This window comes from Aquarana catesbeiana, linkage group LG13, assembly GCF_042186555.1.
Source record: "Aquarana catesbeiana isolate 2022-GZ linkage group LG13, ASM4218655v1, whole genome shotgun sequence".
In the NCBI taxonomy this organism is placed as follows: Eukaryota; Metazoa; Chordata; class Amphibia; order Anura; family Ranidae; genus Aquarana; species Aquarana catesbeiana.
Window position 1 is genome coordinate 29097288 of NC_133336.1, and position 26852 is coordinate 29124139.

A 26852-nucleotide genomic window follows, 5' to 3' on the forward strand; every position below is an offset into this window, starting at 1 on the left:
GGTTGATTTATAAAGCATTTGCATTGCCATTCACCAAGTTAAAGTGTGTGTATACCAGGGACGTGCGGTGAGGTGAGTGACTGGTGAGGCACTGGCTAGTATCAGAGCCAGATACACACAGGTTACATACGCTGCGATCGTTAGAGCGAGAGCAATAATTCTAGCACTAGACCTCCTCTGTAACTCTAAACATGTAACCTGTAAAAAAAAAATTAAAGCGTCGCCTATGGAGATTTTTAAGAACTGAAGTTTGGCGCCATTCCACGAGTGTGCGCAATTTTAAAGCGTGACATGTTAGGTATCTATTTACTTGGAGTAACATCATCTTCTACATTATACAAAAAAAATCGGGTTATCCTAATGCCGCGTACACACGGTCGGACTTTACGGCAGACTTTGCTCGGCGGACTTTGACGGACTTTACGATGGACTTTCCGAATGAACGGACTTGCCTACACACAATCCACCAAAGTCCGTCGAATTCGTACGTGATGACGTACGACCGGACTAAAACAAGGAAGTTCATAGCCAGTAGCCAATAGCTGCCCTAGCGTGGCTTTTTGTCCGTCGAACTAGCATACAGACGAGCGGACTTTTCGACCGGACTTGAGTTCGACGGATAGATTTAAAACATGTTTCAAATCTAAGTCCGTCCAACTTTTGAGAAAACAAAGTCCGCTGGAGCCCACACACGATCGAATTGTCCGACGAAATCCTGTCCGCCGGGCAAAGTCTGCCGTAAAGTCTGCCCGTGTGTACGCGGCATTAGTGTTTTTTTTTTAATATTCATGAAACAGTTTAAAAAAAAAAACGCATTTGAAAAATTGCTGCGCAAATACCGTGTAGCATAAAAAGTTGCAACGACCACCATTTTATTCCCTAGGGTGTCTGCTAAAACAAAATTGGGGGTTCTGAGTAAATTTTCTAGCAAAAAAATTATGATTATTACATGTAGGAGAGAAGTATCAGAATTGGCCTGGGTGGCAAGGGGTTAATTACCATAAGTAATATACAAATAATGATTATATATATTATATATTGTTTTTAAAGGGGCTGTAAACTCTCATGGTTTTTCACCTTAAGGCATTCTATGCCTTAAGGTGAAAAACCTTCTGTAGTGCTGCAGCCCCCCCCCCCCCTCCCATTTTACTTACCTGGACACTGTCATCCTCCGTCCAGGAACAAGCACAAGCACACCATCTGTAGCTAGTGTCTCATGTCCTGATTGGATAGATTGATAGCAGCGCAGCCATTGGCTCCTGCTGCTGTCAATCAAATCCAATGACGCAGCGCCGGGGAGGGAGGTGGGGTCGAGTCCTGCATTGCATTCTGTGTGAATGGACATAGATGCGAGACTCGGGAGCGTGCCCGCACGGGTGTCCACTAAGGAGAGCGCCTCTCCAACGTGGACACTCGATGCGGGGAGGAGCCACCAGCGTCGCTGAGGGACCCCAGAAGAGGAGGATCGGGGCCACTCTGTGCAAAACCAACTGAACTGTGGAGGTATGACCTGCTTGTTATTTTTTTTTTAAAAACAAGGGTTTGCAACCCCTTTTAAGGTAAATTACTATATTTTCAAAAACTGTACCAGTTTTAATGGACAAATTACTGAAGTTTGGAGTTATAACGTCCAACCAGTAATTTCACAGTAAATAGATAAATAATAAATTATCTTATAACATATAGCATAATAATATAGGATTAAGCTTGATTATAACAGTACCTTTTCAACAGCAGACGATTCTCATTCTCCCTCTTAACTATGTGAGAAAAACTTGTGTGAATTGTGGGTAAATCTTATACACATAAACACATGTATTTTCCTTCTAGTTAAGAGGACTGGGCTGGAAGGGAGCATGTGTCTTTTAGACACATGCCCCCTTCTATGACACTGCAGCGAGAGGCGTGCCTCCACTGCAGCATTTTTATTGGACAGATGGTACTTTACCATTGGTCCAAGACTCCAAGCTGTCCATTGAGCTCAGTGCTTCTGACAAGAAGTGAGGAGAGGCACTGTGAGCTCATCCTCTCAGTCTGCTGCAAACAGTGTGTGCCAGCTTGTATTTAAACTGGCCGCTCTCTATGTAGCCTCTGACAGGCTGCGCAAGGAGCCATAGGTCATAGGAGTCCTATTTTTACCAGTGGTGGGATAGGACTTATGCCGCGTACACATGATCGTTTTTCTCGGCGGAAAAAGATATGATGGCTTTTCCGACCGGATTCCGCTCAAGTTTGCCTTGCATACACACTGTCACGCAAAAGTTTGCTGAAATTACGACCGTCAAGAACGCAGTGACGTACAACACTACGACGAGCCGAGAAAATGACGTTCAATGCTTCTGAGCATGCGTCGAATTGTTTCCGAGCATGCGTTGGGATTTGGCGCGTCGGAATTGCCATAGACAATCGCATTTTCAGGTAGGAACTTTTCCCGACCGAAAAATTGAGAGCATACACACGGTCGCATTTTCCGAAAAAAAAAAAATCTCATCAGTCTTTTATGAGACGAAATTCCGACCGTGTGTACGCGGCATTAGGCTACCTACCCTTCAAATTTGGAAAATACCACATTTGGGCTCTAGATGAAGCGAAGCACTAAAAGGAAATTCCTACGGTACTTCGCTCCATCTAGTGCCCATATGTAGTATTTTCAGTTTAAATTAAATTTACATTTCATTTTTCCACTTTTACTGGGTGAATGACTATGCACATTATAAAATCAACCCCCATAGACTACACCAAGCACAGCAGATAGAATGAAACTCCAGAAATAGAGCTGTAAATGATGGCGGTAAAATCCTGCCCAGAAATCTCCGTGAGACTAAGGCTAGGTTGAGCTTGACCCATTTTTTGGAGTGTTTTTTTTATGTGTGTTTGTACACAAGTTTTTCGGGGCGGTTTCAAGCTTGAGCGTTTCTTGGTTTAACCAATGGAAAGCTAGTTACTAAGAGAAGGAGAGGTATGAAATTGTGCAAAGAATGCAAGGTACACGTGTGCTCCCTTTGAAGTCTAAAAGGACAAAGAGGCCCATGTACTTTTTCAAGCTTCAAGCAATATATTGCTGAGGTATGAATGGGTACCATTGATTATAATGGGTGTGAACTTGACCTTGTGCCAACAGGCTTTAGACTTGTGCTGATGGCATTAGTTTAATGAGCTTCTGGGACCATTCAGAATTGATTGATATGGGCAGCTGACCTACTTCAAATGGGTTTTTCCATTTCCATAGATGTGTACATTGCAAAACTCGTTTTAAGTGCAAAAAAAGCCCACCTACTAAGAGCATTACTCATTCCATCAAAGTCAACTCAGAACTAAAAAATATTACTTTTGGCTGGACTGACTCCAAATGAAAATAGGGTTTGGTGATATTCCTGGGAACCTAAAACTATGCAGACAACTTCTGGTAAAACACCAACACGGCAATCAGAGAAAAGTCACAGCAAAACCATGGAGGATTACTCTTTACTCAGTGTGCTTTCTTGCAGAACAAAAGGGACATCCTCAGGACCAACCACAGTAGTCACTGACCTTCATATATGAGTCTATGTATAATATTATCCACTGCTGGAAAGACATATAGAGAGAGGAAACAGTACTGTTACTATCAGTCATCATAGTCGTATTGGTAGAGAAGTGATACTACTATGTTCAAGATTATATTATTCCACAGTGATATAAAGCAGTGATGTATGACTGTGTGTGAACTCAGTCCCTTTGAAGCCCATATTGTGTCAATCTTAATTATCAGGATTTGTGAAGAAAGCACCACCACAGAGTAAGAAAGAAGACTGCATCACTGGTATGACGAAGGTAGGTTGTCAAACAGGTTTTGTACATCTACTAGAGACTGATGACATCACCGAGAATGCAGCATGTCCATTCACTAGAGACCGATGACATCACTGGGAATGCAGCCTATCTATTCACTAGAGACCGATGACATCACTGAGAATGCAGCCTATCCATTCACTAGAGACCAATGACATCACTGAGAATGCAGCCTATCCATTCACTAGAGACCAATGACATCACTGAGAATGCAGCCTATCCATTCACTAGAGACCAATGACATCACTGAGAATGCAGCCTATCCATTCACTAGAGACCAATAAGATCACTGAGAATGCAGCCTATCCATACACTAGAGAATGATGACATCACTGTAAATGCAGCCTATCTATTCACCAGAGACCGATGACCTCACTGAGAATGCAGCCTATCCATTCACTAGAGAACGATGACATCATTGTAAATGTAGCCTATCCATTCACTAGAGACCGATAACATCACTGAGAATGCAGCCTATCCATACACTAGAGAATGGTGACATCACTGTAAATGCAGCCTATCTATTCACCAGAGACCGATGACCTCACTGAGAATGCAGTTTATCCATACATTAGAGAACGATGACATCACTGTAAATGCAGCTTATCCATTCACTAAAAATCAGTGACATCACTGAGAACGCAGCCTATTCATTCACTGGAGACCGGTGACATCACTGAGAATGCAGCCTATCCATTCACTAGAGACCAGTGACATCACTGAGAATGCATCCTATCCATTCACTAGAGACCAGTGACATCACTAAGAGTGCAGCCTATCCATTCCCTAGAGACTGGTGACATCACTGAGAATGCAGCCTATCCATTCACTAGAGACCGGTGACATCACTAAGAATGCAGCCTATTCATTCACTAGAGACCGGTGACATCACAGACTTTTTTCTAAAGATGAGTGTCTGCACTTTTTGTATCGTCCTTGTATCAGGCCGTTTAATATTCATACATCAGATTGCAGTAAACTGCCAGGTAATTTATTCAATTGCACGGAACATTGTGAAAGTGTAATATTTTATAAATACAAAGTGAACAATTTAATACTTGCATTACACGGAACATAAAGCCGCAGGGACTGAATTCATACACAGTTTACACAGTAATTCAACTGGAACCCCTGCAGAGTATGTGGCACTAGATCCCTGTGATGTCAATGACAAAAAAAAAAAAAAAGACAAAAAGGAAAAAAATCCTCCCCACAAAATAAGAAAACACAAAGAACATACTCACTTATTCATACATCACAAAGCATTCATATCTTGGTTTTCACTTAAACGCCATTACTTTTGGTTTGAAAAGATTTTTGCTGACTTATGAGCTTTTCAGATTTTGGCTTGAACCTAAAATGAGCACCAATGACTTGTATGCGATGTGTAGCATGCACCACACAAAAGTACACTTTAGGCCTTATTTATCAAAGGCGTCTGTAGATAAAACATTTCTTGTTGCTCATGGCATTGGCACCCGGTTTTCTGTTCTCAATACAGTACTGGAGTTGTCAAAAGGAAGAACCCGACGTTCTTTAGACACCAATAAATGAGGTGGAATATTGTTTCGGTGTCCGCCACGGATTCCCCATAAAGTGCAGAAAACTCACAAGAGGCTTCATAAGTAAAATCGGGGTCCACTGATGAGTAAGTACAATGAGGAAGTTCACTAGGGGGTAGGGATTGAATACCATACTGGAACCGCGATAGGAAGAAAAGCTCTAAAAATACAATTCAAGTGTTACTAAACCCAGGAGCCTGCATTCACTATATCTGGGCTCCCACAGTACACAGAACATGGAAATGCAATTATTTTAGTAAATATAAACTGCTAAATATCTTTTCCCATCAACAGTATATAGCAGTCTTGTGATTTCTATCAGTTTCTGGTTAAAGCTTGTAGGAGGAGTTTTCATTCTCCTCTGACTGTCCTATGAAGCTGCATGACCCCTGTCCCTCTGTCAGGATAGTGCTGATTGGCCCTATGCTGATCACATGCACCCTCCCAAGAAAAAGGAGAAAAACTCTCTAGCAATACACACCAAACTGAGCATGTGCAGAGTGACTCCAAAAGGTACTGTCTTATCAGGAGATAGATTGGGGACACTGGAAGGAGGAGAGGATCAGAGAAGACAGGATCAAACAGCCTCTTTAAACAATGCGGGGGATTAACCCCTTAGGTTCCACAGCGAGTACAACAAGCATGCTTTACTGCATATACCGACTGATTTTACTGTTGGTGGGTTTAGTAACACTTTAAGGGTGACAAGTCAATGACGTACAACTTCTTTTTTTTCAGCTTTCACTATAAATTTTAGTTTGTGGCAATAGAGCATCCAAAATGACAAAGTATAAGGAAAATTGTTCCAAACTCTCCAAAATCAGGTGAGTCCTGAAATGTTTTGGGAGAAGGGTTGGCAAAACCTTTGGGAACACAAAATCTTACACCTTTTTGGTGCTTCTACATATCTTGAAGGTGGCCATAACGAGGTAAGAAGATGGGTCTAGTTTATCAAGCTGCCATAGCACATAAGGCATGCTCCTAATATCACATACCGTACTGCCTAAAAAGTGAAGTTGACTGAGCCTTAAATGTTTCTTAAATAACAACAGTGCCGAAGTGTATTGACTAGAAGTCTTGAAAAGTATCCTCATGACATGTGATGACCTCTTGGACCAGCAGAGGACTAAGAACCATTGGCATCGGGGGGGAAACACAACCAAGTGGTCCAGAGGGCAATGCCCACTTTCTTGGACTCTAGACAAAGACTGGAGCCTTTGCACCAAAGAAAAGGTGGGCGGTAAAGGCTCTGGAATTTAATGGTTAAATGAGAGGGGCTGGAAGTTAAACTTGGTTTTACAAAAGTTGGGGCCCCATGTTCAAACTAAGAAGGGGGGGAGCACTGTTTTCACATTAAAAACATTTTAGGCCAGCAGGAGCTAGATCAAAGATATTGCCCAACACAAACCACAGGCCAAGGCTGTTTTAGAGAGCTTCTTGCTCTCATAACACCTTGTTACCATAGGCCTAATTTTTTTAAATAAAGGGGTCGTTGCCCATTGCAACCAGATGCTCCCTTTCCGTCTCCTATAATGAACTGGAAAAGGAAAAAAAACCCAAAAAACAGCCAACTGGTTGCTCACGGCAATAAAAAACAGTTCAACCCTTTTGAGAAATAAAGCATACTGCATTCCTTTCCAAAGTAGACCCCATTGTAATGCTCCATCATATGTGAGTAGCCACACTTGTAGGTCCCACAACATTTCAGTAGTAAACATACCAATCCAGAAGGATAATTGCCAATATAGCCCTTACTGCGCCACGCTTGGATAACAAAGCACTGAAATTCAACTATAGTCCTTGTAACCGTTTACCCCCCAACTACCACCTCTCGACTATCAACTACCAAACTGTAAATATACATGGAGGGAAAAAAACTGATATCCCACCAACCGCCCATCTGAAGCAGTTGGAAAAGCTAGAGAAGAAGCAATGTCCAAAGACCATTCTCAAATGACATTCAATAGGTCATGTTATTCATAAACTGCCATTCCATTTCCCCTGGAAAGAAAACTCCTACTCATTCATGGAAGGTGGCTGTTCAGTCATTTCTAGCCCTCAGCTCGTGAAAGCAGAACTAAACCCATCACCTAACGGTTTCAAAAGAAGTTACATTTCCAGAATGCCAGGAGGACTAACTGTCACATTTGTTTGTGCTTTCAAACAAACTGTCAAACCATCATATGCGTTTGGTGACTGATCACCTGTGCAGCACCATGGCATTTGCAGATCAAACAGTGACTAAGATGGCAGCTTCCTTGGCCGAAAAAGAATAGGAGGGGTTTAGTTCCGCTTTAAAGTAGAACTATAAAGCAAACCTTTTTTTTTTCCCCATTTTGGAATAGAGTAAGGGAGGGTTATAACCCTTGCCAGATTCGTTTTTCGCCATCTGTGTCCCATTGCGGAGATTTCCTTTCATTTTCTGTCCTGTAGCCCAACAGGAAGTGAGAGGAAAACCCGGCAAATTAGGTCACAGAACTAGTGTTTGGCTAAGCTCAATATTGAACCCCAATGGACTAAGTTCATGCCATTAAAGTTCATGTGCGTGTAAAGGCAGGCAAACCAATACTTTTGGTAATATAGTGTAGGCTTTTTATGGAGTTGAGTTTAGGAGCTTTGAAAAAAAAAAAAAAGGCCAAAAGCTCCTGTAGTGAACATGAAGCCTAACGGGTTTGAACCCTTCCTTATTCTATCCTAAAAAGTTTTGGCTACAGAACACTATTGAGGTCACGTTAGCCTTGACTAAATTAGTTGTCACCGACCGTGCTAAAAGAAAGGGTCTAAAACGAAAGTAGCCCTCAGGAGACCTGCCTGTGTCCTATTGACCCAATTGTCTCCTTGCTGGTTGGTGTGATGACACCACGAAAAGGGCACAGTGGTTGTCAGATCCTAGATCTACAGAAGGGGAATCCTACAACCAGACCTGTTCAAATATAACAAAATAATTCCGTATTTCAAAATAAACTCCTTTGAAGCTAAAGATATAAGTCTGTATACATATATATATATATTGAATCTGTTCACATACAAAATAAACTAGCATGCGGTACAGTATATGGAAATATAAACTGCAAAACGGTACAAAAATAAAATGTCATCTCTTCACTAGGTTCTGTTTATAATTTTCCCCGTAGCTAGAGTTACATCTTCACTCGCACCACTAGATTAATATTGATTGGCCATTATGTGAAAAAAAAATAAGGTGCAAGTTCACCTTTGCATCTCAAAAATAAAATGGAGAAATGTGTTGTTCAGAGATGTACATCCTAGAATATCCTACCTTTCTATACGACTTTCTTACCTACGCTTTATTTTATACATTTCCAATTTAAAGAGTAACTCCACTTTTTGTTGAGGAAAAAAAAAAATATTCCTCTCTGGGTGATCTCTGTACATTGAAGGGATTTTTAACAAACTTGGTTGCAGATTCCTACCTTGTGTTATTCTGGAGAAACAGCCGTTTGTCTGTGTCCATGTGCTCAGTAAATCTGTATGGGAGTGGCTTTATAATTATCAATCAGCTGCTGCACCTACAGGGCTCCAATGAGGGAGCTTGCAGGGTCTGCATCCCTTTAGACGTGATTTCCCATTGGGAATAGCTCACCAGAAATTATATTTTTGTTGCAGGAGATGCTCAAAATCGAATTTGTATCTTAGTGCAGACTTCTGGGAAAATCAGTGAGCCAATCACATAAGCAGGAAATGAAAAACCTGGGGGGGGGGGGGGGCGTTCTGTACACCATCTGTGTGTACAGTACACCTCCAGGTTGCCATATTGCATTTTTTTTTTTTTTTTTTAACAAGAAATGCCATATTGCATTTTACAGAAAATTACAGAGCTGCAGATTGAAAAGGAAAGGTCATTTTTAATAACATTCTATTACAATAGGACTTGCAATTGTATGCGATATATTATTATTATTTTTTTATTTGCAATTTTTTTTTTCCCCACAAAAGTGGAGTTGCCCTTGAAGTTTTTAAACATTTTCTTAAATGGAATTTTAATTTAAATTTTAAAAAGTGATCAAGGTGGATGACTTCTCTAAATGCTCTCCGGGAGTCATTGTGAGCTGCACCCAAAAGGTGAACTTGCGCTTTAGACCCCCTTCTTAGTGTCATTCAGTTAAAACCTTATACAGCTATATTATACGTTTTGTACTGTAAACATTTTTGCCCTAATAAAATGCATAAAATTTGAGTTTTGGCTTCATGTATGAAAGTGAAAATGGCGCTGCTCAGGGCAACCCAGATGACTTCTCTTTCCTTATCTGATCTGCACTGAGAATGAAATGCTTATTGGTTGCTATAGACAAGACAGTTACTTCACTTTTATACTGAAAAGCCTGCCTGTTGTGCTCCTAGCAACAACCAGTTGCCGTCCAGTTTAGACCGAATATAAAGGAATAAGGGGTTTATATAATGAAGTAAGAGTACAGGTCACTACGGCCTGGAGAGATGTTTCTGCCCTACAGACCTCGCAACTGGCTTTCGGTGCTGGAGACGAAGAGAGGTATAGCTGACCCAGTTGGGTGCAAGAAATGAAGGCCTCAACGTATACACACAATTCTTTGAATAAACACACCGAACATTAAACAGAACACATTTTTTTTCTACATTAGATAAAATAAAGGGTTCTCAGGAGATACCATAAGGCATGTGTAATTACCTGACCCATGCTCCACCAAGATTACGGTGTACATTTCCATTGATTGGGCAAGTGAAAGCCAACACAAGGCTGTGTGCCATCCCACTACATGCCTGGCAATTAGCCAGCCAAGATTACTACACTGAGGGGAGGCAGGTTGGGTGTCAAAGGTTCGCCCCGTATTTGAAAGCACTGGGTATTTCTCAGACATTGGGGTGGCAGAAGAGCATGGGGAAGGTGAAAATGGTAAGGCTGCGTATCAGTTGGGATTATACTTGCTAGGAGCGAATATAAATATAAATATAAAAATGACTGCATATCGAACAATTTGACTGAAAATCACAAGGTCCTCACTATATTTTGAATGCCAACCCCATGGAGAATGGACATTCTTGTTTCATGTGGTTGCAGGCAAGCCGAATTAAATGGTGCCTTCTTATTTTAATCCATGGCTCCACCGATGAGATTTCTATATCAGAATTAAGAGTTTTGTCCACCCACAGATACATCTGTGTTCACCTACTAAATACACCACAAATTGGCGTCCGGTTGTTCGAGGAGGACATAAGGGTTGATTTCCAAAAGTAGAGTGTGCAAAATCTGGTACAGCTATGCATGGTAGCCAATCAGCTTCAGCTTGTTCAATTAAGCCTGGAAGCCGATTGGTTTCTAGTCAGAGCTGCACCAGATTTTGCACTATTCAGATTTGGTAAATCAACTCCCACAGTGGCAGATGCGGAAGCAGATGGAGATACACTGTTTGGCCAAAGGTTCATTGAAGCCTATATCTGCTTGTTAGACATCCTATTCCAAAACCATATTTCACCCACTTTTGCAGCTAGGATCCTTCTCCACTCGAATGGGAAGACTTTCCACAAGATTTTGGTATGTGTGTGTGTGTGTGTGTGTGTGGAGATTTGTGCCTATTCAACCAAAAAAAAATAAAAAATGTTATGGGCAGCAGAATGGCTAATGCCACGTACACACGATCGGAAATTCGGCCAGCAAAAGACCGATGAGAGCTTTTGGTCGGAAAATGCGACCGTGTGTATGCTCCATTGGACTTTTGCTGGCCGAACTCCAGCCAGCAAAAGATTGAGAGCATGTTCTCAATTTTTCGGTCGGAAAAAGTTCAGAAATTCCGATCGTCTGTAGCAATTCCGACACGCAAAATTCCTTCGCATGCTCGGAAACAATTCAACATATGCTCGGAAGCACTGAACTTCATTTTCTCGGCTCGATGTAGTGTTGTACGTCACCGTGTTCTTGACGGTCGAAAGGTCAGCGAACTTTTGTGTGACCGTGTGTAGGCAAGCCAAGCTTAAGCGGAATTCCGTTGGAAAAACCATCCAAGATTTTTCTGACGGAAAATCCGCTTGTGTGTACGGGGCATAAGTGGTTATCACTTTGCCTGGCAGCAGTGGGGTCACTGGTTCAAACCCCAACCACAGAACAACCTGCGTGGAGTCTGCATGTTCTCCCTGTGCCTGCATGGGTTTCCTCCCACGCTCCAAAGACATGCTTGTCTCCTGTCGAAATTGGCCCTAGAATGAGTATGAGTTAGGCCAGAGATGATGCAAATTTCTTTCCTGCAACCACAGGTTGCAGGAAAGAAATTTGCACGATTCCCCCATCAACACAGACACTGACAGGGGGATCCCTTCTGCCGAGACATTGTATTCTCCCAGCGAGGGAAGCTGTCCCCACCAGGAGAAGACAGTGATTATTGCTAGAGGCTAGCAGCTGCTAGTGATAATCGCAAGTAAAATCCAGCAGGCTGGTTGTACCCAAGTTGATCTATCGATCAACGTGGTACATTTGGCCTGCCCATACACAGTTCGAATCTTGGCTGGTTCCTGCTGAACCGGCCGAGATTCGAACTGTCAATGGCTGGTCCTAGGGACCTTAGATTTGTAAGCTCCTTAAAGGCAGGGACTAGTGGTAATGTATAATAAATATGTAAAGCACTGTGTAAACTGATGGTGCTATATAAGTACCTGTAAGAAATAAATGTTGGATGAAAAGACTTGGCTTGCAATCTGTGCTCTAATTTATCCAAAAGGTGTTCAGTAGGGTTAGTCTGTGAAGGCCACTGGAGTTTCTCCACACCAAATCCATCAATCCATGTCTTTATGGAGCTGGCTTTGTGCACAGTCATGCTGGAACAGAAAAGGGTCTTCTGAAAACTGTTGTCACAATCTTGGAAGCCCACAATTGTCTAAAATGTCTTTGTATGCTGTAGCATTACCAGTTCCCCTTAATGGAAACACAAGAACTGAATTTGGAGGGGTTTCCTACTTTTGGCCATATAATGTAAAAGCCATGGTGATGAAATACTGCCACTGGAAACATGAGTGATTCAGCCACCAGTGACTACTCTAAAATGGAAATACAGTCTGTACATGAAGTCTTTAAGGATTAGCGCGATTGCTGTTGGGCAGATCAGCACCAGTAGAGCTAAACATTGACCACTAAGTGGTGTATGTCTCGATATTTCAGCCCAATAGCACATCGTGCCAAGTTAAAAGACAACATGCAAACTTATGCATCCTGAAAACAGCCCTCTTGAAGGTATCCCTTTCATTTAAATGCATTATCTCATGGGCAGTGATGGCCGCTGTGATCATGATATATACTGCTAGTTAAGGTTTATCAGTTTAAAAAAAAGGTGGCCATCTTGTGCCCGCCATCTGCAGCCGATCCACTAAGAATAAGGAACATCACTGAATCCTGGAGGCACCTCTTGCTTCAGTGAAGGCACGGGTTGCTTTTAAAATCAAAAGCTGAAACTTGACAAGGCTACAAAACAGCTTCTTTCTGCATGGACAAGGCAGCACCTTCTGTGGAAAAGAGGACCTGTCTTTTGTAATGTTTTTACTCATCAATCCAGTTCCAGTAATGACATTTTTTAATATTCTTTAATGTTCAAAATGTTTAATGGAGTGCCACTGTTAGATGACCACCCCTTCCACCATTGGTGGCAAAAGAGGCTGTGCCGTACAGGTTGTGGATATTGAGGTTTTTCATGCTGTCTTTGCCCCGGTTGAGATTTGTATAATTTAAAGAAGATTGGTGTTTCAGAGGAGATTTCTCTTCTCTTCGTTTTCTGACACAGGAAATGGGGGGAAATCTCCATAAAAAGGGACAAAGACGGCAATAAAACCCCTTGGTAAAAGAGCACCAGGGCTGTGTTGAAAAGTTCTGGTAACTTCTAGGCTGGCCACTTGAGCAAGCCCTAGAATTACGGGCTTAATAATCGAACCACTTTCCCATATCAAACTCTCACAAGCCCTGATGAGGAACCTTAAACCCAGAAATGCGTTGGCCATTTCTAAATCTCTATGACAAATCTGATTTAAGCTGGACTTTCATCCACAGACAGGCAAAGTCTTCTTTTTATCATATCACTTCTACCCCTGTGGACTCTATTCTAGGCCCATCAGATTCCAATGAGTTGCCATTGACTAAACCACTGCATCAAACTTCAGTTGGAATGCCTACACAGACCAAGGTCCAGCGCCCCACCAAGACAACTTGTTTCAGAGTTTCTTAAAGTGGTTGTAAAGACTGAAGTTTTTTTTTTTAACTTCATGCATTCTACCTTCAGTGTGCAACTCCCCCCAGCCACTTTCTGATTTCCTGACTCCAGGGATTGGCCAGGGGAATTATAAATATTCAACTGATCATCTGAATCTCCAAGCCCTATGCTCTGGAAACTTCTTTCAGAGGCAGGGAGAAGCAATCAAACTCTCAGTTTGGGAACCCTGGTCAGACCAAACAATCAACAACCACTCCACTTACTACAGTGGAGCCAAAAACTAAAATGTAGCTGCCTAACTAGGTGGACTTACCTGAGCCCAAACCAGCGATGTGCATGAGAGCTGAGGCTCTCGCGGGTCTCTCCCTCCTGATTGGCCGAGATGCAGCAGGAGCTATTGGCTCCCACTGCTGTCAATCACAGCCAGTGAGGGGGGCCGAGCCGAGCTCTGTGTGTCTTATGGACACAGAGCCGGCTCGGGAGTGAGCACGCACGGGTGTCCCCACAGCAAGCCGCTTGCTATGGGGGCACGTGGCGAGGGAGAGGGGCCCAGAGCACCGGCGGGGACCCGAGAAGAGGAGGATCTGTGTATAAACAATGCAAATTTTAGCTTTTTTTCATAATATTTCAGTAACAGCACAGCGACTTAGTGGATAGCATTTCTGCTTTGCAGCACTGGGGTCACTATCTGCATGGAATTTGCCTGTTCTTGCATAGTTCCTCCAGGTACTATGGTCCCCCCCCCCCCCACTCTCCAAAGTCATACTGGTAGGTTAACTGGGTTATGTCTAAATCGTCTCTAGTATGTGCGTGCATGTTTCTGAGATAGGGGCCTTAGATTGTAAGCTCCTTGAGGGCAGTATGTAAAACAGTGCATACATTTTCGGCGCTATGTAAACGCCAGTGATAAATATTTAGCACAACTAACACCTCTAAAACGGAGGCTTTACAAATCTGCAAATGTAAAAAGTGCTACTTGTGCTGCCATAGGAGTTTTTGCCAATTAAAGGATATCAGACATGTCAATAAACTTACAAACCGATCGATAAATAAGACATTTCAAAAAACAAAAATGGTCCTCCTGGAGGATAACTGCCCATGTTTTGTGTTTTAGTCGCCAAGTCTTTGAAACGGATTTCCTCTGTTCTGTTAGAGATAAGCTTAGAGCATGGGTGCGCAACCCGCGGCCCTTCAGCTGTCTTGGAACTACAATTCCCATCATGCCTCTGCCTTTGGGAGTCGTGCTTCTGTCAGCGGTTTGCAATGCCTCATGGGACTTGTAGTTCCCATAACAGCTGGTGGGCCACAGGTTGAGCACCCATGGCTTAGAGGCACCAGAGCACATGCCTGTACTCCCGATCATTCACTGCAAGTTACAGACAAGAGCTGAAGATGCAGCTTAAAACCTAAAAAAAATACATGTATATACATAAAAAAATATAAGACGATGCAAAACACTTTTTTTTTTTTTTGGAATATGCTGTAAACAAAATATAATATTGAAAAGTCGCTTTTTTTTTTTACATACCTTTTCCTAGGTACACCCCACTTCATTGTGAGCTGCTCCTGATTTACATATAATTCAATGGACTTTCACGGTGTTCTCCCCTCCCCACCCAAGGTCCCTTTAAATCCTCTGTGAATCTCCAGCATTAATTAACAGTGACCTGGAGCCTAAAGTGTATGTCTGGTCAAACTTAAACATATTCAGTATACAGTGGAACGTTGGTTTATGAGTAACGCGGTTAACGAGCGTTTTGAAAGACGAGCAACTTTTAAAAAAAAAAATTCTGACTTGGTTTGCGAGTGTTGTCTCGCAAAACTAGCAGGAGTCAAGCCAATGGTGGTGTGCAGTACCGCATTTGGCCAGAGGTGCGGGGGCGCCGGTGACACTCGGAAGGATTCGGAGCCGTTCGGAAATACTCTGAATCATTTGGAAATACTCAGTTCCCAAGTGTTTCTGAGCCTTTCCGAGAGTTTCCAAGTTCAGCCGAGCTGTCCCCAAGTATTTCCGAGGCTCTCTGGCACCCCCCCCCCCACCTCTGGCCACATGCGGTATTGCATGCAATAGAAGTCAATGCGGAACTAATTGTCTTCCTTTTCATTGACTTCTATGGGAAAACTCGCTTTGTTATGCGAGTGTTTTGGATTACAAACAATCTCCTGGAACGGATTATGCTCCTAATCCAAGGTTCCACTGTACCTCTTTGCAATACATGCATATTTTCCATGTCTTGTCTATAAAAACACTGCCAAAGACAGCAAAAATACCTGCCCACCTGCCAAAAATCCAGTGAGCTCCCTACTTCCTGTAGTATGCTAACAACACTGTCTGTGCTTCACTGAGATCTCAAGCAGAGTTGTCAGTGCTATTTAAAGTGTTACTAAACCCAGGAGCCTGCATTCACTGAATCTGGTCTCCCACAGTACACAGAACATGGAAATGCAATTATTTTAGTAAATATAAACGGCTAAATTACCTTTTCGCATCATCAGTATATAGCAGTCTTGTGACTTCTATCAGTGTCTGGTTAAAGCCTGTAGGAGGAGTTTTCATTCTCCTCTGACTGTCCTATGAGGCTGCACGACCTCATTGGCTCTGTGCTGATCACATGCACCCTCCCAGAAAAAAAAAAAAAAAAAAAACTCACTAGCAATACACACCAAACTGAGCATGTGCAGAGTGCCCCCAAGGCTCTGTTCTATCAGCAGATGCATTGGGGACAGTGGAAGTTCACACAATGCAGAGGATTAACCCCTTAGGTTCCACAGTGAGTATAACAAGCATAATTTACTGCATATATACAGACTGATTTTACTGTTGTGGGTTTAGTAACACTTTCGGTTCTCTCCTGCAGGACAAAACACCTCCCCTAGAGATAACTGGAAGAGTGTGGTGTGTAGCACAGCGGGGTTCAGCTCAGCCATGCATGTATTGCAGAGATGTACTGTATAGGTTTTTATTTTACTCAGACATAGCAGAACTATACTCACCATCACTACAGGGATGTGGTGTCCATGTTGGCCACTGACACCTTTGGTCGCTTTTTTTTTTCCAGGTACCAACCTTTGCTTGTTTTAATTGGACAGGCCAAGATGAGGTCACTTCCGACACATGCGCGGGAGTTCATTCATCTCAGCATTGTCGAAAATTGTAAACTGAGCTGCGCATACATAGCTCAGTGTACAGTGCGGACAGGCAGACAGGTAATGCAGAAGAGGAGACATCGGGGTTGATTTACTAAATGCAAATAGACTGTGCACTTTGCAAGGGCAGTTGTTTCAGAGCTTTGTAAATAATGTAAGGCTTCACTTTGCAAAGAATACCCAATCACAAGCAAGGAAAATTAAACAAAAAAAACAAAACTGCATTTTTGCTTGCATGTGATTGGATGATGGAAGTCTGTAGAGACTCTGCTCATTTACTAAGCTCTGGAGCAACCTCGCTTACAGAGTGCATAGTCTATTTGCCTTCAAATCAGCCCCATAGGTTTCTTCTTCATTAAAATTTCTGCCTGATCACCGTTTTTGTTTCCTAAAGTTCCACTTTAAGCCACTGCAGGAATTGCCACCTGCTGGAGACGATCCTTCGTTATTGATTGGATGTCAATGTCGCTACTGAATAAAGCCCTATATACTTAAAAGTATATGTAAACCTGCACCTTGTAAACCAACGTAAACAGTATAAAATAGAAATGAAAGGCAAAACATCTGTGTATACGCTAGGTATTTAAAAAAAAATATATATATATAATTACCTTTTTTCCCCTTTCTTATAATCACATATCCTTTGTTCTGAGCAGCATAAGGAGCTCAGAGAGCTGAGGGAGAAGAAACAGCAGCACACTGGTCTTCCCAGTGCATGGCTGTGCAGAAGGGGGGGTTGCTTGTCTAGGCAAGTCTGATCATTGGAGGAGAGCAGGCTGAGTTCCCAGCATAGCTAGAAAACTGACCACGCTGTGCTCTCCTGCTTTGTGTGGTCAGTTTTTAATAGGAAAGCAGAGGGACTGGCGGGATCACCAGGGATTTCACACCAAGGAGCAATATGAGCAATATGAAGAGAACAGGAGACTTTCTCATACAAGTACATGTTACAGCAGACACATATCAGGAATACAAAGTTTTGGGTTTACATATTCTTTAAAGCTATATTCAGTAGCAACATTGGCTACACATACACTTTTGTATAATCTGAGTAGAACTATACGTGTGATATTTTTAAAAATGGATAGCTCAAACCATCAACCAGAAAATAGTATTTTTGGATTTTTTCTACTGTTTTGTCAATTTTAACCAAAAGAATACAAGCCTGCCCACCACGACAAGCTAGACTCTTTTAGGGCAAAAAAAAAAGAAAATAGTATTTTTTTTCTTTTTACCCATTTTGTTCTATACTGGCATTTGGGGTGACTTATTGACAAGAGCAAACTGTAGACCAGCACCAGGTTGAATTCCCCGCAAAACACTGAGGCTCTTCCCGGATCCTGCTTAGTTTTCCTAAACCCAGGAACCATATTTGACCTCTGCAGACCTTGTAAGAGCTTGTGGCCAAATTTGGGTGCTGCCTCTCGATAAAATACAAGTCTTGTTAGTTGGCAACCTCCCCATCCTGACTACAAAACGCAAAAACTATAGAAGAATAAAATGCCCACCTTATACCCCAGGTTCCAGTAGGCTCAACAAGGTGAAGGTGACTTTTTTTGGGGGGTCTTCTCATGGAATCCTGGGGAAAGCCAAGAATTCCAAATCCTATGAGAGTGGGGACAGGGCTGAGCCTTGCACCGTGTGTAAATGGACACACACAGAGCAGCGGCTCAAGAGCGAGCCTGCTCGGTTCCCCCTATAGCAAGCTGCTTGCTATGGGGGCACTCAGTTGAAGGGAGGGACCTGAGGAGTATCGGGGGCTGCTCTGTGGAAAACCACTGCACAGAGCAGGTAAGTATGACATGTTTGTTATTTTTTTTAAATCTGGCTTTAATATCACTTCAAATTAATTAGATTCATGCTACTATAGTCGCATGGCTGTATTCACCCATGTATCAAGCACTTCTACAATCCTGAACTCTACCTCACTGGTGCTTACTCCTCCAGGGTCCATTTCCCCAATAAACTATTTAGCAAGGTCCTGGAGCTGTCTTTACAGAATGTTCTCAGAGCTCTATAGCTCCTTTATGGCAGCAAGCAAAATGGCAGCAATTGGGACAACCAATAGACTATTAGGCCCCATGAGATCAGCTACAGGAAGCAGACAGAACTTGAGGATTGAGGAACTTGAGGAGTAATCAGGAGGTTGGGGTCTGCCAACTAAGTGGACCTTGTATTTTAGGTCCTCCTTAAATTAATTACACCCATGCTACTATGGTTTCATGGCTTTATTCACTCATTTACTCCAGCTTGCAGGTGCTTACTCCTTTAGGGTCTATTTCTCCAATAAACCATTTTGCAAGAGCCTAGAGCTGTGTCTACCGAATGTTCTTAGAGGATTATAGCTCCCTCATGACAACAAGCAAAATGGCAGCACTTGGGACAACCAATAGACCATTATGACCTAGAAGCTCAGCTATAGGAAGCGGACAGAACTCGAGGAGTAATCAGGGGAGCTACCAGCTAAGTGAACCTTGTGTTTTAGGTCCTCCTTCAGTTAATTACACCCATGCTACTGTGATCTAATGGCTGTATTAACCCAAATACTCCAACTCGCAGGTGCTTACTTCTTCAGGGTCCATTTCTCCAATAAACCATTTAGCAAGGTCCTGGAGCCTTGTCTACAGAATGTTCTCAGAGGTTTATAGCTCCTTTATGGCAACAACAAAATAGAAGCACTTGGGACCACCAAAGGACTATTTGTCTCCATGAGATCAGCTACAGGAAGTGGGCAGGACTTGAGGAGTAATCAGGGGGTGGCTGCCAAGTAAGAGGCCCTTGTATTTTATGTCCTTCTTTAAATTAATTACACGTGCTTCTCACCAATTTAACAAACACTTCTACAATCCTGAACTCCTGCTCGCTGGTGCTTACTCCTCCAGGGTCCAATAAACCATTTACCTGGGTCCTGGAGCTGTGTCTACAGGATGTTCTCGGAGTTTTATGGCAATAAGCAAAAGGGCAGCACTTTGGACAACCAAAGGACTATTAGAAATACAAGTGAACCAAACAGATAATGACAACATAAACTGATGACCTTTTCTGGCCTTTTCTTACAATATGAAGTTTAGAACAGATGAAATGCAATATCACACATGGAAGGTGAATGACTTGAATGCAGAGTGAGAAACTTCATTTGAATTTATTGAGAACCTGACAGTTCATCAGACAGATGCCCTAGTTTAGGGTGATATGGCGAAAGGCAATGATGCACAGCATCGAAGAATGATCTTAAAAATGTAATAACTGGTAATTGTGTCATAAACCTACGACATCATGGAACTGCTTTACATTTCAAAAGTGAAATATTACGACCAGAGATGAGCCAACCCATTCAGGAATCAGGCGAGTGGCTCCACCGGATCACGATCAGCAATTGCCTGCATTACGGCACGGTTCTCTGCAGATCGGTCAAACCCAAAATCCCCTGATTGTTGAATCGATTGGCCCATCTCTAATTGCGACAGATGAATCGCTGTAGTAGCTGCAACCAATCTGCTACTTTAGGATGTTTTCCCATAATCACCAGCAGAAAAAAAATAAAAAAATGACATGTTAAATAAAAAGGGAAAATTGGTAGTCATGGAACTGTGTGGGTTTTTGTGATAGGTGGACACTGGTGACAATGGCAATGAAAGGTGGATCCAAATATGGAGATGACCGTTATTTTACAGGATTCCCTAGAACTTCCATTTAAGGCCAAGTAAATCTAAAACTACAAAAGAGAATTTTATAACCCTCAAATGTGTAAAAGCTCCCGTGTCCAATCAGAACATGAGCTATTTGACATATATTGAAACCCAATTTCCCCATAAGGAGAATGTGGCGGAGTGTCCTTCATTGGGATAATTGACAGCTAGTCATCAGTGTGACCTAACCGTCTACCCTCAGGATCAGAACTTCACATCAAATGCGCTCTTTTCTAATGTGCCTATGGAACTTTTACATGCATTTATAGAGAGTTGCGATAAACATTTTTTGGGACTTTATGGTTTCAACACCAGTGTCACCTTGATATTGGTTTAGGACAATTTTTAGTCCTTGTCGAAAGCTTAAAAGGTTAAATAATGGGGTGTTTATCCCCCCAAGCCACATGGCAGCGGAAAGCAAGGTTCCGGAACCCCTTCTCTTATTGCCCAAAGGCTGTGACTAGGTGCAGTATGTGCGACCATGTAGTCCATAAATGATCCACTGCTTCACCCTTACAAGCGAAATCATTGACAAAGCTCAGGTCTCCGTCAAAGCGTAGCTAAACCCAAAAACAAAAAAATGATTACATTGCAACTTACTGGTCCTTTCCCTTCATCTGCAACCTGGTAGTTCTACCAACAACGCATACACTGTCCTAGGGTGACAACACTCACTCCTCCAATGTATCTATGGGGGCAGCCATGGTTGCCTTTCAGGCTGGACTACAAACATGTCTGCCTTTGTTCATCTCCATTACATGGGGAGATTAGTAGTTTGCAAATAGTAGACAATGTTTTATGCTGCATTTCCAGGCAATATCAATGGGTATTTTATGTACTTGCTGAAAAAATGTCCTTAGCCTGAAAATGCAGCCAGCATAGCTAAGGTGTGGTGAGCTGCAACATATCATGTTTTCATTCTTGGGTTTAGTTATCCTTTAATACTCTCTGATGGGGGGAAATCTGGATGTTATCTAGAGATTGACGCAAAACGCAGTGGCTATACTTTGTTCTGAAAAAAAAAAATCACAAATATAGCTTTGATACTACTGGACAGATTAAAAAAAATATATATATATCCCCTTTCTGTCTGCTACCCCCCTGAGCAAAAGTTGTCACAAACTATTCCCAATTCCTGTCCCCACCGAGCCCCCCACCCACCCCCTTCCTCACCCTACCTCAGAGCAAAACAACTAAAAAAATAAATAAATTAAACCTCACAACTTAAACCTCAGTTAGCACAAGGGTGAAACTACTCTTCAATCATTGACAATTCCAACATGCTCTGTGTAACAAAAAAAGAGGTCAATCATTGCACAGAATGTCGCGGTCTTGTGCGTCGGAGCCCCTCCCCCGGGGGGGTCCTTGGTTCCTTCTGGTTTCGGTTCCAGCGCCAACAGGTCCACTTCCAAGTCTGGGGACCTCTTGGTGTTTTTTTTGTTTTCGAGACAGATTGTACAAAAACCCCAAGCTGCTCTTTCCTTATAAAAACAGCACCTGGCACTGCCCGCTATCAAGGGTCCGGCAAGTCTGATGTATCGACTATGACTTTAATAAAAATAGTATCGTCTTTTATGTACGTCCCGTTTTCCAGCACGGTCTGAGCGACAAACACAGGGCACCCGGAGGCAATGTTCATTTCCCCCGTGGGTTTTTTGAAGCTGCTGCTGTTGGGGTCGGGCTTGAAGGCGTCGCCAAGATGGCGGCGTGACGGTCCCTGGTCCATTAGCATGAGGCTTACTTTCTGTTTGAACGGCCAAGGAAGCAGAGAATCGTACTCTCCCCTCATGATAACGAAGAACAGCGATAAATGAGTGTTCTTCCCCATGCCGTCCCCGTTCAGGTAGACCCTGGCGCACATCTTGTAGCCAAAGTAGCCGGTGTAGAACGGCTGACTGTACAGCGACAATGTCTTTCCCATGACGGCCTCTTGCTTCCGCCTCTTGTAATCGCGGATTTTCCAGATCAAAACGCCGTTGTAGCTGGCGGTCTCCAGGACCTGGAACCGGAGGTCCATGTCGGCCAGGCGGATGTCGTGAACGCTCAACATCTGGTCGTGTCTATTGATTTGGGTCTCCAGGACACCTAAGGGAATAAGGCAAAAACGTTAGAAAAACATGGACATCTATTGTGCAGGGATATTAAATCTGATCTCTAGGCATCAGAAAAAAAATGACTCTTGCAGTGGGGGTTGCCGTACCCCATGCACTGCAATGGATGAATGCTTGTTTAGTCTAGGGGTGCACAGATGAGGTGCAATACTTACCATACTACCCCTGGCTCCAATGCTTCCGCCCCTATAAGGTGCTCTCAAGCTGTGGTCGCATCTCCTCACATACAATGTGCTCTGGCATGGTTTGCACTCACACCGAAGCCAAGTGTACTGACCACAAGCGGTCCTCTGTTCAAGGCTTGGGGGGCTTAATCAATCCCAAGCACAGTTCAGAGCACTCACACTACACAAACGAACCAGCCCAAGGGGGTGAACTGTGCCCGGGACTGGTTCAAAGTGCCAGTGTGAGTGTACCCTTAAAGAACAAGAAAGAAAGAGGGCACCACCTTCTAAATGTAGTTTATTAGTAAACCCATAAAAACAAATTGATAACTATGCACTCACTGTTTATTATGGGTCTATACAGCGAGTTCATAATGATCAATTCTATGGGTTTTATGGATTTATACAGTGAGTGCATAATTATCAATTTGTTTTTATGGGTTTTCTAATAAACTACACTTAGAAAGTGGTGACCACCTTCCTTCTTGTTACCTTTATACTCTACAGCAGTGGTCTCCAAACTGTGGCCCTTTGCTTGGCTTTATCTGGCCTTTGAGCTCCATTCCACCAACTGACACCAATAATTGGGCACCATTCCTCCTACTGACTCCATCATTGGGGCACTATTCCTCCCACTGATACCAACAATGGGGCACTAGTCCTCCCATTGAAACCAATGATGAAGCACTGATCCCAGGGCATTGTTTACTCCCACTGGCCACCGTCCGGCCCCCCCTAAAGCCTGAAGGACAGTAAACTGCCCTTTGCTTAGAAAGTCTGGAGACCCCTGATCTACAGGAAACCTGAGGTACTATTACCCAGAGGTGCAGCAGCCATATTAAGTGTGGGCTCATCATCAATTTACCCATTACCATTTGGGCATTATAAGTCTTACAATCCTCTTTGCACCATTGCTTCATCACTGCACCCTTTAAAAGGACATTTAACCCTTGCAATGCAGTGTGTGTGTGGGGGGGGGGGGGGGGGGGTGCTGCTGCAAGGGTGGGGTTTGTCTTCCTGGAGTTTAGTATTATAGATATATGAATGTCTGTGTTCCCAGCTGCACATTGTGGTTCCTTGTCACAACAGCTGTGCAGGGACACAGAAGTGACTTAGACACACCAGGAAGTGTCAGAGGCTAAAAGATCCTCCAGCAAGGTGCTGAAGATCTGAGTCACTGAGGTGGGATAGATAAGACTAGATAAGGCCCCATTCACACCTGAGCGTTTTGTAGCTTGAAGCCTGAAGCTACAAAATGCTGGAGGGGTAAAAAAAAAATCAATTATTCTCTATAGAGATGGTTCACATCTCCCCTCCAAAACGCTCAAAGCCAGAAGCTCCAAAACGCCTGAAGCTCAAACAAGTTTTGGCACTTTTTTTTTTTGGCCAGATTTGGGCGTTTTTCTGCTTTTTACATTGGTGACCTTTTGACCTGCAAAAATCGAGGCAAAAACGCAGTAAAATCACAGTAAAATTGCGTGACTTTCTGCCTTTCTGCCTGAAAACGCTAGGACAAAATGTTTTATCTAAAGTCATGGACTAAGAAGACCATGCTTGGGTTTTACCGCGAACTGTGTCCCATTGGGGGAGGAGATTTCCCTTTACATCCTGTCCCCTAGACACAACAAGTAGTGGGAGTAGTTCTCTACAATGCAAGAGAAATCCCCTCTTAGTTGCCAGAACAAGTGTCTTCACTTTAAGGTTTTATCCCATTCCTGTTCTGGGGGCAACTCAAAATTTCAAATGTGATCACTAGAGCAAATAAAGAGTAAATCTCACCAACAGGCAGAATCTAGGGGGGTGCAGGGGGGGCGGGGGGCTGTGCCTGTGCCCCTCCCTCATTTTTTAGTTGTGTCCTCCAGGTCTCGAAAGGGTACATCCAGTGATCCATAGGGCACTCTGATGGGGACAGTTGATGTAAGGGGCTCTCTGATGGGGACAGTTGATGTAAGGGGGCTCTCTGATGGGGACAGTTGATGTAAGGGGGCACTCTGATGGGGACAGTTGATGTAAGGGGGCACTCTGATGGGGACAGTTGATGTAAGGGGGCACTCTGATGGGGACAGTTGATGTAAGGGGGCACTCTGATGGGGACAGTTGATGTAAGGGGGCACTTTGATGGGGACAGTTGATGTAAGGGGGCACTTTGATGGGGACAGTTGATGTAAGGGGGCACTTTGATGGGGACAGTTGATGTAAGGGGGCACTTTGATGGGGACAGTTGATGTAAGAGGCCACTCCGATAGGGACAGTTGATGTAAGAGGCTACTCTAAAAGGGACAGTTGATGTAAGGAGCTCTTTGATTGGGACAATTGATGTGAGGGGGCTCTCTGATGGGAACAGTTTATGTAAGGGGCTCTCTGATGGGGTCAGTTGATGTAAGGGGCTCTCTGATGAGGACAGCTGATGTAAGGGGGCACTCTGATGGGCACAGTTGGTGTAAGGGGCTCTCTGATGGGGACAGTTGGTGTGAGGGAGCTCTCTGATGGGGACAGTTGGTGTGAGGGAGCTCTCTGATGGGGACAGTTGGTGTGAGGGGGCTCTCTGATGGGGACAGTTGATGTAAGGGGGCTCTCTGATGGGGACAGTTGATGTAAGGGGGCACTCTGATGGGGACAGTTGATGTGAGGGGACTCTCTGATGGGGACAGCTGATGTAAGGGGACAATCTGATGGGGACAGTTGATGTAAGGGGACAATCTGATGGGGACAATTGATGTAAGGAAGTACCCCTTTACAAAATAAAGCTTTGACTTTAAATTTTCCATCCCTGGGGTCAGGCTAAGATCTTCCGGTTGTCCTTACCTGGATTCCATGCAGCAGCAGTCTTACTTAGCGTCTCCAACTGAGTCAGACGGGCCTGTAGTGACTCCAGAATGCTCTTTATATTATCTGCGTCTTCCCCAGTCTGCCGCAAGCTATGGATTTCCTTATCCAAGTCTTTTAGCTTTTCTGCTTGGCCTTCAATTACTCTCTGCACAGAGGGAAAAAAAATGTCAATAATAAAACGATACACCAACAACTAAACAGGATAACAGCAATCGATCTGGGTGAAATTCTCCTGCAAGCCCAGTTATCTGATGGCAACAAACTGCCTTGAATTAAACCCAACCCAGGAAAGGAATTGAACTTGGCCATCATTTAGCAAAGCCAGGACATGGTAAAATCTCCTTCAATTATCACAATCCTGTCCTATGCACACAAAGTTGTCCAAAACGACCAGAATCTCTCAAATTGTGGCCTGGCCTCTATTGCTCCATGATGGGGATTTTAAATCTGCATAACCAACTGATAATACACATGATAATAACTGATAATACAGCCCAGGCTGGGCGGACGTACTAGTTAGTTGGTCATGTGATGCCAATTCACTTCCATTCCAGTTATTAGTCTTTCTAAAATCCAATAGTTGAGATGCATTAAGAGCAAAAAAAGATTTAAGAAATCCTTTGCAAAAAGGAACAGAACTAAGATTCCCAATAGGGAACCCAGGTCCTTACTATTTAGTGACAGGCAAAAAAGGGCAAACCCCCCTAATCTGTCTCCTGAGGGTGGCGCTATAACCCAATGAACAGAGATCAAAATCTCAATTAATGGAAATAAAATGTTCTCTTTTTGGGAGCTCTATGGAAATGTAATTGTGGTGGGTCCAGAGTACAATCTGCACATGAAATGCAAGAAATGTATTGTAAAAGAAAGAAGCAGATGAAACTCATATGAAGCAGACAAATTTAATATGGTCTATAACGAGAATAATACTATAATAAATAATAAATCTGAACTCCAGGCAGATTTTAAATATACCAATGAATGCATTTATGTCTAAAAAATAAAATTATATTTATTTTAAATAACAAAAATATAAATTGGCTTAATTTTAGACCCCTTTCACACTGAGGCGCTTTCACGCTAAAAAAAAAAGCGCCTGAAAAGCTCACGAAAACCTATTTCTATTAAAATCAAATGAATGCTTTCACACCGGGGCAGTGGGCTGGCAGGGCGGTGAAAAAATGCCCCTCTCCGTTGAAATGAATGGAAAGCTCTTCAAAAGCGCCTGAAAAGCTCTTCAAAAGTGCTCAAAAGTTTTACTGGCAGTTTAGAAACGTCTCCAAGGAGAAGCATGCTTACAGGAAGAAGGGGTAAGGGTGGGTGATCTAATCAGCTTATT

At 43.1% G+C, this 26852-nt stretch overlaps 1 protein-coding gene across 5 annotated transcripts in view; it reads right to left on the minus strand.

Moving 5' to 3' along the window:
- Positions 1-19843: 19843 nt before the first annotated feature.
- The window catches only part of TRAF3 (TNF receptor associated factor 3), a 158448-nt gene continuing 151439 nt past the window's right edge, over positions 19844-26852 (minus strand). For all 5 annotated transcript variants that reach the window (XM_073609352.1, XM_073609353.1, XM_073609350.1 and 2 more), the window contains 2 exons: positions 25490-25658; positions 19844-22494 (listed from right to left, as the gene is read on the minus strand). In XM_073609352.1, the coding sequence (XP_073465453.1) occupies positions 21923-22494; positions 25490-25658 (741 nt within the window). In that variant the 3' untranslated portion in view covers positions 19844-21922. The remainder of the gene's footprint in view (positions 22495-25489; positions 25659-26852) is intronic.